Below are 16,931 nucleotides of genomic sequence, written 5' to 3'. Positions count from 1 at the left end.
GAAATAAACAAAATAAAGAGAAAAATATTATTAGAGACTCAATGAAACCACAAGTTGGATCTTTGAAAAGATCAAAAACCTTAGCAACACTGATAAAGAAAAAGTCACAAACAACCAATTTCAGAAATAAAAATGGGGACATTACAACTGACCCTATAGTAATAAAAAGAGCCAGAAGAGAATATGCCAATCAATCAATTATCACTACTAAAGTAAAAACTGCAAAAGTTTTCTATACCTATGGTTCTTGGTTTGCTCTCATCCTTCAGAGATATTCCTTAAGACCCCTAGTTTCCTTTCTGATTTTCATACACTTAACGCCAACCCAGATCCTGAAAAAGGGATGCCAATTAAGAAAAGGAAGTCACCAAAAAAAAACAGGACATGGAAGAATCATCAGGAACTAATTTTTATTGCTGGCACAATAAATGAGAGAGGGGGATATTCACGAATTCTTATCCAATTAACAAATGCATCCTTGCATGATTCCAAAGTTGCAATTGTTCTTATCTGTATCTCAATCCAGCACGGACTACGTTTAGGATCAAATAGTTTAATTGGGATGGAACAAGAGGTGTTTTAAGAGGTGTGAGACACGAGGTTGGAAAAGATGTTGGCCAGACCAAGAGGCACACACTTAATTTTGTGAGCAAGAAAGTACCATTAAAAGCTTCTGAGTTATAAAAACACATAATTATGACTACAGAGTTGAGGAACACTCATCTGACATCAAATATACTGTAAGTACTAAAAGAAGAAAGAACAGAGATATGATGGCAAGTTCAAAGGCTATTCAATAGTCCAAACAAAAGTAACAATGGAACTCTTTAAAAGGAATAACTAGGGACTTCCAACTATGTCACCATGAAGAGGTTGACAAATCCTGACTCATAAAGACAAGCATTAAGACTGGACAAATTTGTTTAAAATTCTATTTCACATCTCTGGAAACTGAACAAAGGCAAGCAACAAACTGACACACACTTATTAACAACAACAACAGAAGCATATTATTGGGGTAAATGTTTTAACTGATGATAGTACTCGGTGAAAAAGCTTACAGACCATTACTTTAAGTAGCAGGTAGAAAAAGAGGATTTGGAGAGTCAAATGTCATAATTAGAGCTGTGATCTGAAAGATTAATTTGACTACAATGATAGAAGATGAGTTAAAGGTGAAAACAAATTTAGAAGCTACTGTAATAATGTAGGCAAGCCCTATAACACACTTCCACTTTATTCGTGGTATTGAGAATAGAGATAAGGATGCATTGTCAGATATATTGAAAGCAGAATAGGCAAGCCTTTAACAACATTACATTTGAAGGTAAGGTTGAAGGAAGAAGCAAAATGACTCCCAAGGTTTCAAAAACTTGAGTTGGGGAGATGATGTTATTAACAGAAACGGTTAATATTAAAGTTAGAAAGATCTGAAGAGGCGCTAGAAAGAGTAGTTGCACGAATACTGAGATACAGACAGAAGTAATAAATAAGGAGAGTGAAAGAACCTCTACGCCTTTCACTACTCATTTATTACTATACTGTCTCCTCTACTAGATTGTGAGAACATGATTGCATGGATAATGGGTAACTTTTTTCATGTAACATAAACATAGAAATTCACCCAGTTAAAGTGTACAACGATGGCTTTTAATATATTCATTGTTGTACAATCTCAGAAATGCAACCTTTGGTTTTCTAACCTCTAAGACACAGCAACATAAAACAGAAGCCTGTGGGAATGGGGTTGAATAAGCTAATGTGCCACATTGGTTTATGTCTCTTCTCATGGAGACTTCAAGACCGTGGCATCTAACACAATAAAACATCTGAGTTTCTTATTCCCATTTCAACAATAGGTGTACATGCGATAAAGCAGAAAATGTTATAAGTGGATACTGGATTTACCTTGATTTGATCAGCGATTTTGTCACAGGTGCGAGAGGAGTGCAAATGGCATCCATTCTTTTTCATCGGTAACTTTTTAGTCATAACTTACCATATTTATAATAATTTTATACTTATTTGTGTGATCATTTGGTTAATGCTGATCTTATCATTTAAGAAGGGGCCATGTCTAATTCTGCACACCAAACCAATAATTAACACATACATAGTAAGTGGTCAAATAAGATTTCATGAAAGAATGAAGCAGGCTCTACCCAGATCTTCTGAATCTAAATAACCAGGCATTCGGCCCAGGCAGATATATTAGGAAAGAGAACTAGACTGAAAATAAAATAGTGAGAATCATCCTTAGAAAGGTCGAGAACTACATTCATGAAAATAAGAGTACTAAGGTCAAACAACTTAGAAACATTTCTAAAGCAACAATAACTGCTGAAAGGTACTAAGAACGAAATGTTTTAAGAGGACAGAAAGTGATTTATTTGCTTAGAGACTCTACTTACTTAATCTATAGTAACATTTTCTTAATCAGGCAAGAGTTTGGATCTATCAACTAGTCTATGAATAAAACTATTCTACACTGTCAGATAAAAGGAAACCCTTGCGGTGTAGTGGTTAAGAGCCACAGCTGCTAATCAGAAGGTCGGTAGTTCCACTCTATGCGTATAGGGTCACACTATGAGTTGGAATTGCCTCTACGGCAACAGGTTTGATTTTTTTTTTTTTTAATTCAGATAAAAAGGAGCCCTGGTGGTATACATGTTAACTCCGCTGCTAACCAGAAGGCAGGCAGTTTGAATCCATTGGCTGCTTCACGGGAGAAAGATGTAGCAGTCTGCTTCCATAAAGATTTACAGCCTTGAAACCCTACGGGGCAGTTCTACTGTTACACAGGGTTGCTAGGAGTTGGAATCGATCGCAGTGGGTTATCAGATAAAAGCTAGATATTATATTTTGCATGTCATTAATTCTCACAATAACTGTTACTCTTCATCCTAACGATGTGGAAATTAAATCATGTGGCCTCATTATGATTCCACAATCGCCAAGCAAGTGATCTAGAATGGACTTTGTCTTAGATTCTTATACAATACTATCACTCAATTAGGAAGTATTTTCTGAAACCCAATCAAAAATTCCACTTACATGCCACCATATACTGTCCCCTAACAAACATGATCAATTTAGCTGTAACAAGTTATAATTTTCCAATGCAATGATTTAGAGACTCAATTCTAAAAAATATCTACTTTTCCAGGATGGCTTCCTTTTGTAAGTCTGAAACAAGAATGAAATGCTAGAAATACTAATGCCAATAACAGTCAAATCATTAGGACATTTTTACCGTAACAAATTGTATTCGTATTTAAAAAATTAATCACACACGGATTTTAAACAATGTACTAATAAAATAGGACCCCATAAAGCACAAATTCCCTTAACTCGTTGCCGTCGAGTCAATTCTGACTCATAGTGACCCTATAGGACAGAGTAGAACTGCCCCACGGGGATCCAAGGAGAAGCTGGTGGATTTAACTTCTTCCCTTAGGAGTACCTTATAAACAGTGGAAATGTAAGAACGCTAGTAGGTTATCTTTAATTTACCTTGCAGTTATTTCCTAAATAGTAAAAAAAAAAAAAAAAAAAAGATTTCCTTTCCTAGTGTTTTCATTTTTTCCATAAAATCTAACTAAGATAATACTTAGCAAGGACAAGGGCTATTATTAAAGACTCCTTTGTCCTAATTATTCCTAAAACATGCATATTCACTGTAGGCCTTCCTAAGCAAAAATGTACAGACTACTTAGTATAGTCTTACCCAGATTCCCTTGCTCGATTGTCAACACCACCTCATCCATCACAACAGCCCTAAAGTCCAGTTCTTCCTCACAACATTTGGCCTTCAGTGCTCTTAAGATCTCTTTTTGGGGGTAGTCTTCCCTGATGCGACGATCTGTCAAAAACCACAACTTCGCAGCCACAGAGCTACACATCTTGATCTGCTTTTTCTTCTTCTTCCTGGGTTATTTCCTCCTGAACGTGAACTCTAGATGGAAGAGAAAATACACATATAAAATAATCGAGAAATCTACTTAATTTTTGGGTTTTACACAAATAAATGCGATTATTATATACTAACTATACAGAGAAAGGCAAGTAAAGCGTAATTATGCCCGTTTTCCCCTTCATTCAAATTAAAAAATTTCATACCACTAAAAATATGGAAAATGACAATCTCTGTTGAAACAGAATTTCTCCATTAGGCTGGAACTACAGCTTAATAAATCACAGTATGTCACTTATTAGCAGAAATGTTCAACGCCATTCCCTATATTATAGTCTAGGAATATACTCTGATCCACCTCCTTTCCATTGGTATTTTTAAAAAAATGCAAATCCCTTCTTGATATGAAATAACTGAGATTCTCCAATCACTAGAAGCCCCAATTATGTATATTTCTGTCTCTGTAGTTAGTTTTATATTCAATTTCTTTATTTTGCTATAAACCAAAACCAAACCCATTGCTGTCAAGTCGATTTTGACTCATAGTGACCCTACAGGACAAAGTAGAACTACCTGCCCCATAAGGGTTTCTGAGGCTGTAAATCTCTACGGAAGCAGGCTGCCACATCTTCCTCCCTCAGAGTAACCGGTGGGTTCGAATCACCGACCTTTCAGTTGGCAGCCAAGCGATTTAACCACTGTGCTACCAGGGCTCCTCTGTTTTGCTATAGGTATGTACATTTTATTATAAATGTATTTATAGGCATATAGAAAAAATGTGTGAACATCAATGCTGAAGAGTCACTGACACAGTAACTTTAATCAAGTGATCGGAAAACGAGGAAAAGGCATTTAAATTACCAGCCCCGGCCCATTCATTAAAATTGATTTCAGTCAGAGAATAGCATGTCCTTAACGGAGTATTTTTATTTTTTCTTTAAATTCTAAGACATCTACTTTTCTATGTTTCACATCTGGAAAAAAAAAAAATTCCCAACCCATCAAGAAAAAAAGAAAAACCAAAAGAGCTGAGAAGTCAATCACACAGCTGTAAATTTATAAACAAGAGCCCAAATGTATGCCAATAAATCCTCAGTGTTTACAGAAAAGGTCAAATGATAGTTACTTTTTTTTTCTTTAAATTTTGATTGTGTTTTAAGTGAAAAGTTTACAAATCAAGTCACTTATTGTCACTCTTCAGAAGGCAGGAAAGAGTCCCATGTAAAATGGTTATTTTTCTGACACTTAAAGGCTAAGCTTCGGTTACCCAATAAGAGATTTATTTATAAGGAAATACTTTATTCTCAAGCAGTGTCAGGTAAATGTGTTTGCAAATCTCCACATACATAGGGGAATATTGTATTTCCTCTATTAGAATGTAAACTCAGGTCAACTAACTCCCATCTTCTATTTATTTTTCTAGCGTATCTAGAAAAATAATGTATAAACATCAAATGCTAAATAAAAGCTACAGGTAAACTGGTAGAGTAGCTCTTTTAAAATAGAGAAATTCTGTAAAGAGAATTTACTTTTATGTGAGATTATCTACCCATGCAAACTTCTGGATAGGCATACCAATAGAAGACATCACTGTCTTTGAATAGTCTAGGCAAAGCTAATTAAAAAGCTGGTAATCATAAATAAAATTCTTCATTCACCTCTGACACAGGAATGAACAGACTATTAGTTTCACTGCTTGATTTCCCAGATTCTTAAATAAAAATAGTATTTAGAAAGTACTACTTTAGTTACTTCCCCAAACTTTGGTGTTAATTCTAACATTAGAACAACCCTAAGGATAATTTATTTTTCTACCTTACAAAATATTTCAAGTAAAGATTCTTAGGATCTAAAAGTGAATATCCTTTTTCTTGTAAGGTCAAGTTTCTGTAATTTATAAACAAAGGAAAAGCTCAATGTTTAATCAAAACCTTGTAATACATTATTTAGAATTTCTAAAGGATATACCAATCTAATCTTCTCTGTAGAAAAATGAGATAGTAAAAAGATTTACATCATATTCCAGAATAAAAAAAGAAAAGTTAAAAGCTTGAAGGCACCTTTTTCTCCCCTTCATTTTTTATGTGTGGTCCCTTCCCAATGGTAATTATTGCACTAGGGCAAAAGCAAAATCACAATCTACCACCTGGAGCTATTAAAGTACCTCTTAGTATTAGGAAAAAAAAATTTTTTTTTCCAGATAAAACATAGCATATGAACTCAGAATTCAAAGACTGAAAAAAAGATAAAAGGTCAGAGAAGAAAAAATATATATACTTTGTATTTTTAATATACAAACTAGATTTTATTCCACTTGGCAATTACTACAAACATACTTTCAATATCATTTACTCTTGGATGGGGAATCCTAGAGTTGGAGCAAATTTGTGGAAAAATAACAAACTGGTGTATCTTTGAGTTCTAGGCACTCCTTCACAGCCTCCTTGTCAATGAGGCATTTCTCCTGACTGCTCCTCTTCTGCACATAATCCCCAGGGGTTCATTTCTAAGTCCTTCTCTCCTCTCTCTAGAAATGTCATCCTGACCCAGGTTTCAACTATTGCCACTGAAACCTGAATATATCATTTACCCACTAAATATCTCTTTCCAGCCAGGAGCTCTTTACTGAATTTCAGACCCAGTATTTTTTTTTTTTATCAATGTACCTACTAGTCATCGCAACCCTATAGGACAGAGCAGAATCCCCCAGTTTCCAAGGAGTGCCTGGGGGGTTCAAACCGCAGACCCCTCGGTTAGCAGCCATAGCACTTAACCACTATACCACCAGGGTTCCCATGTACCTACTAGGTCTCCCTAGATGAAATGCCACCCAACGTTACCTCAATTTGAGCATGTAAAAAAGGTTGAACTTATCTTTAGTCACATACCTGCATTGGCACCTGTAGCCCCAACCCAATTAAGGCCACTACTAAGCACTCAATCCAGCAACCTGGGCATTGTTTTTGACTTCTATCCCCCATTAGTTATACACAACACACACACACTGCTATCTCCTAAACATCTCTTGAATTTTCCTTTTCTCTCCATCTTCAGTGCATAAAGAATACCATAAAAGCCTTCAAACTCATCTCTCTACTCTCACACTTCCGATTTTCTGAACATACTGTAGTCTCTCAGGCAAAAAGAGGCATGGACTATATAATTCCAGACCTACCTACCTACTGAACCCTGGGCTCAAATGTTAACACATCTGTTAAGTTTTCCCTGACTCCTAAAGTCATTCTTCCTCCATGAGTCTACATTATTTTATTATACTTATATTCTACCCGTTATCACACTATATTGTAACTTTTTTTTTTTTTTAACTAGGGTCTACCACTATCATACGATGAGTTCTTAAAGTTTGGTTCTGTGTTTGCATTTCTTTAATGATTCTACTCATTATAAGTATGATTTCTCTTTTACACACGTAAATCATAACTGAATTCATGTTTACAGCATAAAACTAGTTTAAGTCAGTGTTTCTCAAACAAGGGTCCATAGATCTATCCAGAAGGCCATGAACTTTTTTTTTCTTTTCTCTTTATTACTCAAGTTTGAAACGTGTCCTAGGCCTATTTTCTTACTAAAATCTAATCATATTACAGATAAGAATTATATCTTCTTGTATATGTATCCTCAGAATCAAGCATTTCTAGATTACATGCCATTTCATAGCAGCACAATGTAAATGCGTAACAATTATATACATTTACCAATATTCAGATACTGAACTAATTTACTGAGCACTTTTACATACACTATCTCAAACCTCAGGTATTACAGTCATCATTTTTACACGTTAGGGAACTAGAGTCCAAAGAGATTTACCAAAAGTTTTTTTTTTTAATCTAGTGGAAGAAGATGAGAGCCTAAATCAAGAAAGGGGCTATGAGTATTACTCAGCTGTAAAGAGAAATAAAAGTCCTGACACATGCTACAACATGGATGAACCCTGAAAACATTATGCTGAGTAAAATGTCAGTCACAAAAGGACAAATACTGTATGATCCTACTTATGTGAAAAAGGCAAATGTACAGAAACCAAAGTTTATTAGTGGTTACCAGAGGTAGGAAGGAAAGGAGAAGGGGAAGTCACTGCTTAGGTAGCACTGTTTGTTAATGGTGGTAGAATAATTTGGGACAGGATAGTGGTAGTAGTTGGACCACATAATGAATTTAAACAATGTCACTGAATTGTACATGTAAAAATTGCTTAACTGGCAAATGTTTGTTACATATATTTTTACCACAATAAAATATATATATATATATATTTTTTTAATTAATTTCTTCAATTTCACCCCTGGATTCAGCGAACAAATCACAGATACATTTAAAAATAATAAGTCACAAAACTTGAATTTCAAAAGATTTAAGTTCTATGATTCTCCCTCCAAATCACAGGTCTATTAACTGACTTAATGAAAACTGTGCCTTTTAACACCAACTTTATAACACTTCAAGCTTTAGGCAAGGATCAATTTTCTTTCTCAACAAATCCTAATGCCTGCAATTCTTTTCAACCCATAAAACAAACCAGAATTTGACACGTGTGAAATTCTCCCCTTTTCTTTCCCTTACTCTACCAAAAAGTCTATTAGAAGTAGATCTGAATGACTGTTAAATGAGAATGGGGAATGAGTAAGAGCTAGAGGGGTAAAGGCATTAATAAGGATGGGAAAAAAAGAGAGGCACCCCTTGGGGGGTGAAAAAAAAAAAATTTGTAGATCTTACTAAAAAACCAATCCATTGCCATGGAGTCGATTCGAACTCATAGCGACCCTATAGGACAGAGTAGAACTGACCCATAAGAGCTGCCAAGGAGCGCGCCTGGTGGATTTGAACTGCTGACCTTTTGGTTTGCAGCCATAGCACTTAACCACTACACCACCAGGGTTTCCAGATCTTACTAATGCAACAGGAAATTAATGAATGATAAGAGGAAAATTTCGGAGAAGAGTTTAAGAACCAAATACTTGAGTTAGCCTAGTTACCCCATTTTTTTTTTTTTAAATTGTTTGGTTTTTTTTTTTAGTTACCCCATTATCCACTAATTATGCTCCCCAGTAAATGACTGTCCCCTTATTAATTCCTACACAGTCACATCCTTTAGCTAAGATTTCACTTCAAATAGTATCACTCTCTTTTGGTGTTAAGTGCCATTTTCTTTACGACGTTAACTTGAAAGTAGGCTGGAATGTGGTGAAAACAGGGGCAGGAAGCCAAATATTAATCAAAGATGACTTCTTTTAAAAAAAAAAAAAAAAAAACCTGCTGTTGATTTTGACTTATAGTGATTCTATAGGACAGGGTAGAACTGCCCCCAAGGGTTTCCAAGGAGCAGCTGGTGGATTCAAACTGCCAATCATTTAGTTTGCAGAGGAGCTCTTAACCATAATGCCACTAGGACTTTAAAAAAAAAAAATAGCACTAACAAAAAAGAAATGTGTAACAGTCGCCATAGTCCCCCTTTATATTTGAAATAGTATACCTCAAAAACAGAGCAAACAAGGACATGGATGAATCTTAAAAACTTTACGCTGAGTGCAATAAGTCAGACACAAAAGAATGAATATTATATGAGCCCACCCAAAAAAACCAAACCCACTGCCGTCGAGTCGATTCCAACTCATAGCGACCCTACAGGACAGAGCAGAACTGCCCCGTAGAGTTTCCAGGGAGCACCTGCTGGATTCAAACTGCCGACCTTTTGGTTAGCAGCCATAGCTCTTAACCACTATGCCACCAGGGTTTCCTATATGAGCCCAGTACATGAAATATCTAGAATAGGCAAAGCCATAGAGGCCAAAGTTTATTGGTATGTGTGTGGGGGGGAGCTACTGTTTAAGGGTTTTTGTTTAAAAAAATTTAGAAACAGTGGTAATGGTTGCACAACATGGTGAAAGTAATTAATGTCACTGAATTGAACTGTACACGTAAGAACAGTTAAAATGGCAAATGTTTGGTTATATATATTTTACAACAAGTAAATAAAATACAGATCAAACATACTATTTTCCCAAAGTTTCCAGGGTACACTCATTCTTATTCTGTACTTCTGATAGCTCTTTCATTTCCAATATCCATAAAAAATAAAAGATAGCTATATACATGATTAAACCCCTTGCCATTGAGTCGATTCTGACTTATACTGACTGTTTCCAAGGGGTGCCTGGTGGATCTGAACTGCTGACCTTTTGGTAAGCAGCCATAGCACTTCACCACTATACCACCAGGGTTTCCATATGCATGACTGGGGTGAAAAATAAGAGTATAACCATTTTCCTATACAAACTCAATATGGTCCATTTACCAGAAGACTAAAGAAAAATGACGGTAAAATATATTTACACAGAAACACAAAATGCAAGGAAGGTACGGAAAGGTAACACTTAAGAATATAAAAATAGGTAAGTGCCTACAGACTCCATTCTTCATACAAAGAATACATGAATGACAAAGGCAAACAATGCATACAGATGAGGTTTAAAATGTTCTCCATTTACATTTCACAAAATATTTTCCATATACATTTTCTCATGTAATCTGTACATAATATTCTTTGAGGGACACAGAAATATATCACCCCCTTTTAAAAGACAGACCTGCCCAAGATGCCACTACAGCAGAGCCAGGACTGGGATTCAGGTTTTCTGAAATCTTTCTACTGTTTCTACTATACCTAAAGATACTACCAAAGAGAATTCAGATAAAGAAAATAAAATTCTTATTTTGCCTGACTGTATGTACTGGACGCTGTTAGGTATTTTGTGTCTTCTCACTCAATCTTCACAGCCATCCCTTTGAGGTACTGTTGTCTTCATTTGGCAGATGAAGCTGTTACACACAGCACAGAGAGGTTAGTTAACCTAACGGCACACAATTAGACAGAGGTAGTGGCTGGGATGACTTCAAGGTCTGCACACTCTGAGAGACTGTCAGTTGCTCCCTTATCCTTTTTCTACTTTTTCCTTAGTAGTAAGATACCAGATATTTAGCTAAGTACAATGCCATATAACTAAAAGACTGTATCCTCCATGCTTTCTTACTGATAGATGTGGCCAATGAGATCTGAGTATTGCATCGCAACTTCTGAGAAGCATACTTTAAGAGAGGTGTACTCTTCCTTGGCCTTTCTTCTATCCTGCTATCTGGAGTGTGGATGTTATGGCTATGGCTCTAGCAATCATCCAGATGATGAGGACAGGCAGAGGTCAACTCTAGGAAAAGCATGGGCTATGTACTGCAAGGAACCTGAATCCCTGACAACTGTGTAGGTAGAGCCACTGCCTTTTAGGTACAAAGAAATAAACTTCTATCTTAAGTCAATGATATTTTAAGATTCTTTGTTATATGCCACTGAACATTATCCTAACAAAAATACCCTATCATATTTTGCTCAGAAGTTATAGAAAATTATTCCCTTGACACCAAAGTTTACATGTCAGCAAGCAGGGGTATTGAGTTTTTATAAGTGGGACTTTCTCTTTATACTAATATCATCTTTTTCTCATAAAAGGGCTTTCATTTGGTTATTTTACTTTATGTTTATTTTCATAACATCTCTCTGAGAAGGATCAGTAGAAATATTACTTAAAAAAAAAAGCAGACTGTTTAAAGTCAAAAGTTAATCATAATCCCAGATTAACTAATAATCTAAGAGCACTTCTCAGTACACAAGACTAAGCATTCAATTAAGGAATACATTCAATTAATATTTGAGTACCAAATAGGCGCTCCACCGAGAGGCACTATGGCAAACAAAACAGACACAGCACCAGCCCTCAAAGAGCTAAAAATCATCTGACATTAAAATGTCATGAGTAAATATGCACATTTTTATACATTCCCACTAAAGGGTCAGGAAAAAAAACTAAGACATTAGTTACTAAAATTCCCAAAGTTGGCTGTTATAAAAACCCATTAAACTTTCCAAAAAAACTAAGTTGTCTCTGGAATCCAAATAAAATTGCTAATGATTTCACTTAATAAAGAAAAGTTACATCAAGGTACCACAGAAACAAGGCACAAAATTTGAAGAAAAAAAAATTCCTGAGATACAATGCATAGTACAGGTCAAAGGTCATCACATTTAACATGATAAATGTTGGGCCTTCCCCCCAAATTTTCTTTCTAGACATTACTATGAAGAAAGGAGTAGGGAAACTACTAATTTATTCCAAGTATCTAACCAAATCACATATCAAAGGGATAAATGAATAACTGAGAACTCCAAAACATCAGGGAAGAATTCCAAATGGGCTGTCTGGGCAGGCTTGCATGAATTTTCAAGATGCAGTTTTCTGATAAAGCATCAAAATCTGAAATGCTGCCAAAGACGGAACAGCACAGCAATAAAATAGAAGTGGTCTGATATTGCATAGTAACTCCATTTTCTATTTTGGAGACCTTATTTCTAAATTTATAAGAACATGAAGCCAAGAGCTATCATGGTTGGGTGGTGGGAGACCTTTAACAAAAGATATGGAATGTAAGGAGCTAAATACACAGTAAAAAAATTAGGGTGGGGTAGGAATATCAGCCTGGATTTTTATTTTTTATCATAACTTGCTGATGTGTCACCACTTTTGAAAGACAGGTAATAAAATTCATTAGGCATATAAATGCTCAAATAGATTTTTGTTTTGCTAACCCATCACTTCACAAACTGGTACACATTTTATGAGCACCTAGTAGACTCTGCCAGACAAAACTGGGAGAACTGATTGACAGATGAATGACACAGCGATCAATGAAATTATTCAGACTAGAAACTCCATGAAGACAGAAGTCATGTTTTATTACCTGCTGTTATTTTTTTTTTTGTTTGTTATCTCTAGTGGCTAACAAAGAACTTGATACATAACAGACTGAGGAGATAAGGAATAGGAGTTATTTGAAAAAGAGTTTGCTGTATTAAACCATAAGAGTATCAACAAATCATAGTTATTTTCAATACTAAATATCTGACAGAAATGTATGTAGCTATCCAGAGTAGTTATTAGAAATTTCTAATTTTTTTCAGTAACTCTTTAAAAAAATAAAGCTTAATGCTACTTCCCATCATCATCATACAACTGACCCTGAAATAATTAGTTTTATTACTGATTGAAGTTGGGGGAGGGGGGGAAACCTCAGTAAGAAGAAAAAAGATATAAGCAGATGGGTTCAATGCAGACCAGCTTTAAGGGATTAGAGCTGGCTACCTCTGTGGCTTGTCCTCCAGGCCAATTTTGAGGAAAGAAAAACAGGAAAAGAAAACATGAAAAATAATACCATGGCATTATTTACCACAAAGCCAGAAAATCAGTCTTTTTCCTGCAAACCTAAAATATACACAGATACATATGGCATATGAACCCAAAATACATTATATATAGATATTTTTGGAGGTACTGTATTACTTAACAACTCTTAACATGAGAAGCAGGAAAATTCCAAGTTATGAAAGACAATTTATCCAACATCTGTACCTAACCTCCCTACTCCACCTCTCTTGAACTGCATGTGCCATTACACCTAACATTTGAAAAAATTTTTCATTGTTCCTTTTAGTCTCCCCCTCCTTCAGATTGTAAAACAACTGCAACTTCCAAAATCTCGTCTCATATGCTTTTGTCTTAATCCCTCTTGCAGAATACTTTATAATGAAACTAATCTGCCTAAAATGAAGTCTCTCTACAAATCCACATCACTCAAGTGCCCCCAAAACAGTTGTCAGCAAGCAACATACAATATAACTCACCCTCCTTACTTTTATGTTTGGTTTTCTCTCACTCTTCACATGTTGTTCGTGGGTATAGAAGTTCTTCCTCCACCCATTTTCAATCAGTTTAGGTCTCTATGCCTGCTCCCCAGAGGAAGATGATAAAATCTACTCCTGCTTCCCACAGTGTGGAACAACTTGATCTGCTCTGTCCTCTTTCCCCAGCCCCTTCCTGTGTTCATGGTTGATCGGTCTTTCAGCTCATAGGGAAGGGAGAAGTTTTATGAAATCAATCTAGTGACTTACCCAAGCAGCAAATCCCAGGTGGATGCAAATTTGGAAACGGGGAAATTTTAAGGTATGTTTCTCCTTGTGCCCCAACAAACTAATGCCTGAGGCTTGGCTGTTGTGTATTGGTCAGAAGAATGTCCACTTTAGTGTGTTTTCTTATCAATATGGCTAAGAAGGGGTATATTTTACTGCTAACTTCCCTCTGGAGAGGAAAAGGGGACTGAATGAGAAGGGAAAAAGAAAAAAAAAGGATAATTTCTTGTTGAGACTCTTCCCAGAAACTCACTACTACTACTCAAGGAAGTATATCCAATAGTGACTGTGAGTAAACATGAGGAAAATAAATAAGTTATCCACTAGAATTAAGTGGAATTTTAGCTGGTAGCCAACAACTTAAGTTAGATACTCAGCTCCTTACCCCCTGCAGGGGGAGAGGCGGGAAGGGAAAAGTGGTTCTTGACTGAGCAGAAGATTGTACGTGTCTGAAAATGATGTTCCCCTTCTTGGTTCTCTTTCCTCAGAATCACAGACTGCCCCCCTCCCTGACAAGCAGACTCCAGCACCTGGTAGGGGTAAGAGAAGACAAGAGAGAAAAAAGGGAGACAGAGAAAGATAAAAACATCAACAGCCATGTTGCCAAGCTAACAGCTAAATCAATGACATGAAAGAGGGAAATTAAAAGCACTAACCAAGACAGAAAAGAATACAAGATTGATTACCTCAAAACAAAATAGGCCTCCTCTCCTGACACACTAACCAAATAACACACAGTAACACTTAGAAAACAAAGTTAACTATGACTGTTAACTTTTTAAATTAGAAGTTTCCATACTAAAATTTAGAATATAAATGTTGAATCTCCGTGGTGGGAATTTCAGAGAATTGTTTTATTCCAAATGAGTGTCTTTATAGTATTTAGACAACGAATTGTTTTTTAAAAACCAACTGAAGAGATTAACTTTAACCTACTCAACAATGTGAGGAAAAAAATGCAATTTTCGTATCATTTAACAATTAAGAACGTATATCAATCATACGCCCACAAATAAGAAAAATCTTCCATATTAGGCTGCCCATATACTTTCCAGATAGATCTCGGAAAAATTTATGCAATTAATGGGAAAGCACACTGAAAGAATTTACATCGAAGTTACGTTCAAAGCGGTTAATAACCCCATTCATGGAATAGACACCTCACTTCTATACAGAAACACAAATGGGGTAAAATACCGGGATTACAAATCTGATGTCAGAGACAAGGGGAAGGGTGTTTATATCCGCATCAAGGTCGAATAGTTCAAAAAAAAAAAAAAAAAACTGACAAGGAAAGCTATCCGTGGTGACCCTCAGTCTTATTCAGAGGGCTGCTAAAGGAGAAGAGGAATGACTGTCTCACACTCTAAAATTTGCGCCTAAGAAGGAAAAAATGGAATTAAAAACATAATAACTACAGGACGAACCCCACATCATCCTCCCTCGGTTACACCACAGGAATTTGTCTGAGGGAAGCAGGGGCAGGAGAGATTACCACACTCAGGAAGCCAGGTTAACCCATCCCAATCCACTGGCCTGCGTCGATTCCGACTCGCAGCGACCCTACAGGACAGAGCAGAACTGCCCCATAGGGTTTCCAAGGCTGTAATCTTCAAGGAAGCAGACTGCCACATCTTTCTCCCGTGGAGCGGCTGGTGGGTTCGAACCGCCGACCTTTCGGTTAGCAGCCGAGCGCTTAACTACTGCGCTACCAGGGCTCTTCGGCAGGCAGGTTAGCAACCCATATTTTGACTCCAACAAGCATTCCCAGGGTTACCACACCCCCCCTTACAAACGGAGGAAACCATACTTGTTTCACGCCCGAGGTCGCAGGCTCCCTCCACACGGTTCGCTCAGTCACACGCTCACCACATTACCAACCCCCTCCCAGCGCGCTCGCCAAGCCCACGTTCTGACTCCTCCCCACCGCCTCGGGCACCAAAGCGACCACCGGCCTTCACAAGCCCCCGATCCCGGGCACGCACGGCCGCGTTCCCTCCCCGGGCCGAGGCCCCGCTCGGAGGGAGAGTCCGTTCGGCCCAACTCGCCACCCGGGGGGAGCGCGCCCCCGCCTCACGCCCCTACTGGGGAAGGGAAGCGGTCATTCCGCTCACCTGGCTCGGCAGCTCCTCCCCTCACTCTCGGCCCACGGAGCCCGGCTGGGGCCTCCGAGGGAAGCGCAGGCGGCCGAGCGGACTGGAACTCGGAGGAGAGCAGGCGGAGGGGGACGAGATGCCAGGAGCCGCCTCCTTTCTCCTCCGGCGACCGTGGCTCCGCAACCAGGCCGGGCGTCTTCACACACTTGCCCACTTTCTCACAGCCTCGCGGTCGGTCTGAGTCCCCCTCACCCCCACTCCCACACACACTCCACACACACACACTCACATCCAGCCACCCCTCGCTCACTCACTCACTCACTCGTCTGTCGCGCGCGCGCGCACCAGCCCGCTCACACACAGCGCGCGCGACGCCGGCGGAGGCCGCCCCGCGTTCCCTCAGACCCAGGCGCCGCGCGCCGCCTGCCCGCGTGCAGAGGACCAGCGCGCGCCACGGCCCCGCCCTCCCAGCGCAACGGGCGGGGGGCGGTGGCCGGCGGGGCGAGCGGCCTGGCCTGCTCTGCAACCCGGCTGAGAGGATCTGACCCCTGCGTCGACACCCATTTTCCCGGCTCCTCGTCCCCGCTTGCAGCCATTGCCGGCCTCTTGGGCTGTGGCGAGGCGATGGAGCGCGCGCGCTGAGAGGGACATGGGAGCGCGAGAGCTCTTCGAGGACGCGCTTCCCCCACCCGCCCCCAAACCGTCCTCAGTGAAAGGGAAACGGGTGGGGGGTAGGCGAGGTTTGTTTCCAACTGGAAACCGCGAGATTAGTCCTTTCCGTAGTGCACCCTCCCTGTCCTCACATTCCCTCCTGGGGCCCATTCATCCACACTTTAAGTCTTATGCAAGCCCACCGAACCTTTTGGGTGCAGCGTCCTGTCTGTGTGTC

General features: G+C 38.6%; 1 protein-coding gene across 8 annotated transcripts in view; it reads right to left on the bottom strand.

The window, feature by feature from the left end:
• RIMKLB (ribosomal modification protein rimK like family member B) overlaps positions 1 to 16,559 on the bottom strand; it is a 55,199-nt gene extending 38,640 nt beyond the window's left edge. For 3 of the 8 annotated variants that reach the window (XR_007517121.1, XR_007517122.1, XR_007517123.1), the window contains exons 1-2: positions 16,061 to 16,553; positions 3,728 to 3,955 (exon numbers count right to left, since the gene is read on the bottom strand). Coding sequence is in view for 5 of the 8 variants with exons in the window: in XM_049882386.1 (XP_049738343.1) it covers positions 3,728 to 3,902 (175 nt within the window). In the remaining 3 variants the exon portion in view is untranslated. The other 5 variants (XM_049882386.1, XM_049882388.1, XM_049882385.1 and 2 more) reach the window with 5 other exon arrangements.
• Positions 16,560 to 16,931: the final 372 nt, after the last annotated feature.

The sequence above is a fragment of the Elephas maximus genome, chromosome 4, assembly GCF_024166365.1.
Source record: "Elephas maximus indicus isolate mEleMax1 chromosome 4, mEleMax1 primary haplotype, whole genome shotgun sequence".
NCBI lineage: Eukaryota > Metazoa > Chordata > Mammalia > Proboscidea > Elephantidae > Elephas > Elephas maximus.
The sequence above is the reverse complement of the archived record's forward strand: the minus strand, read 5'-3'. Positions and strand labels throughout refer to the sequence as shown.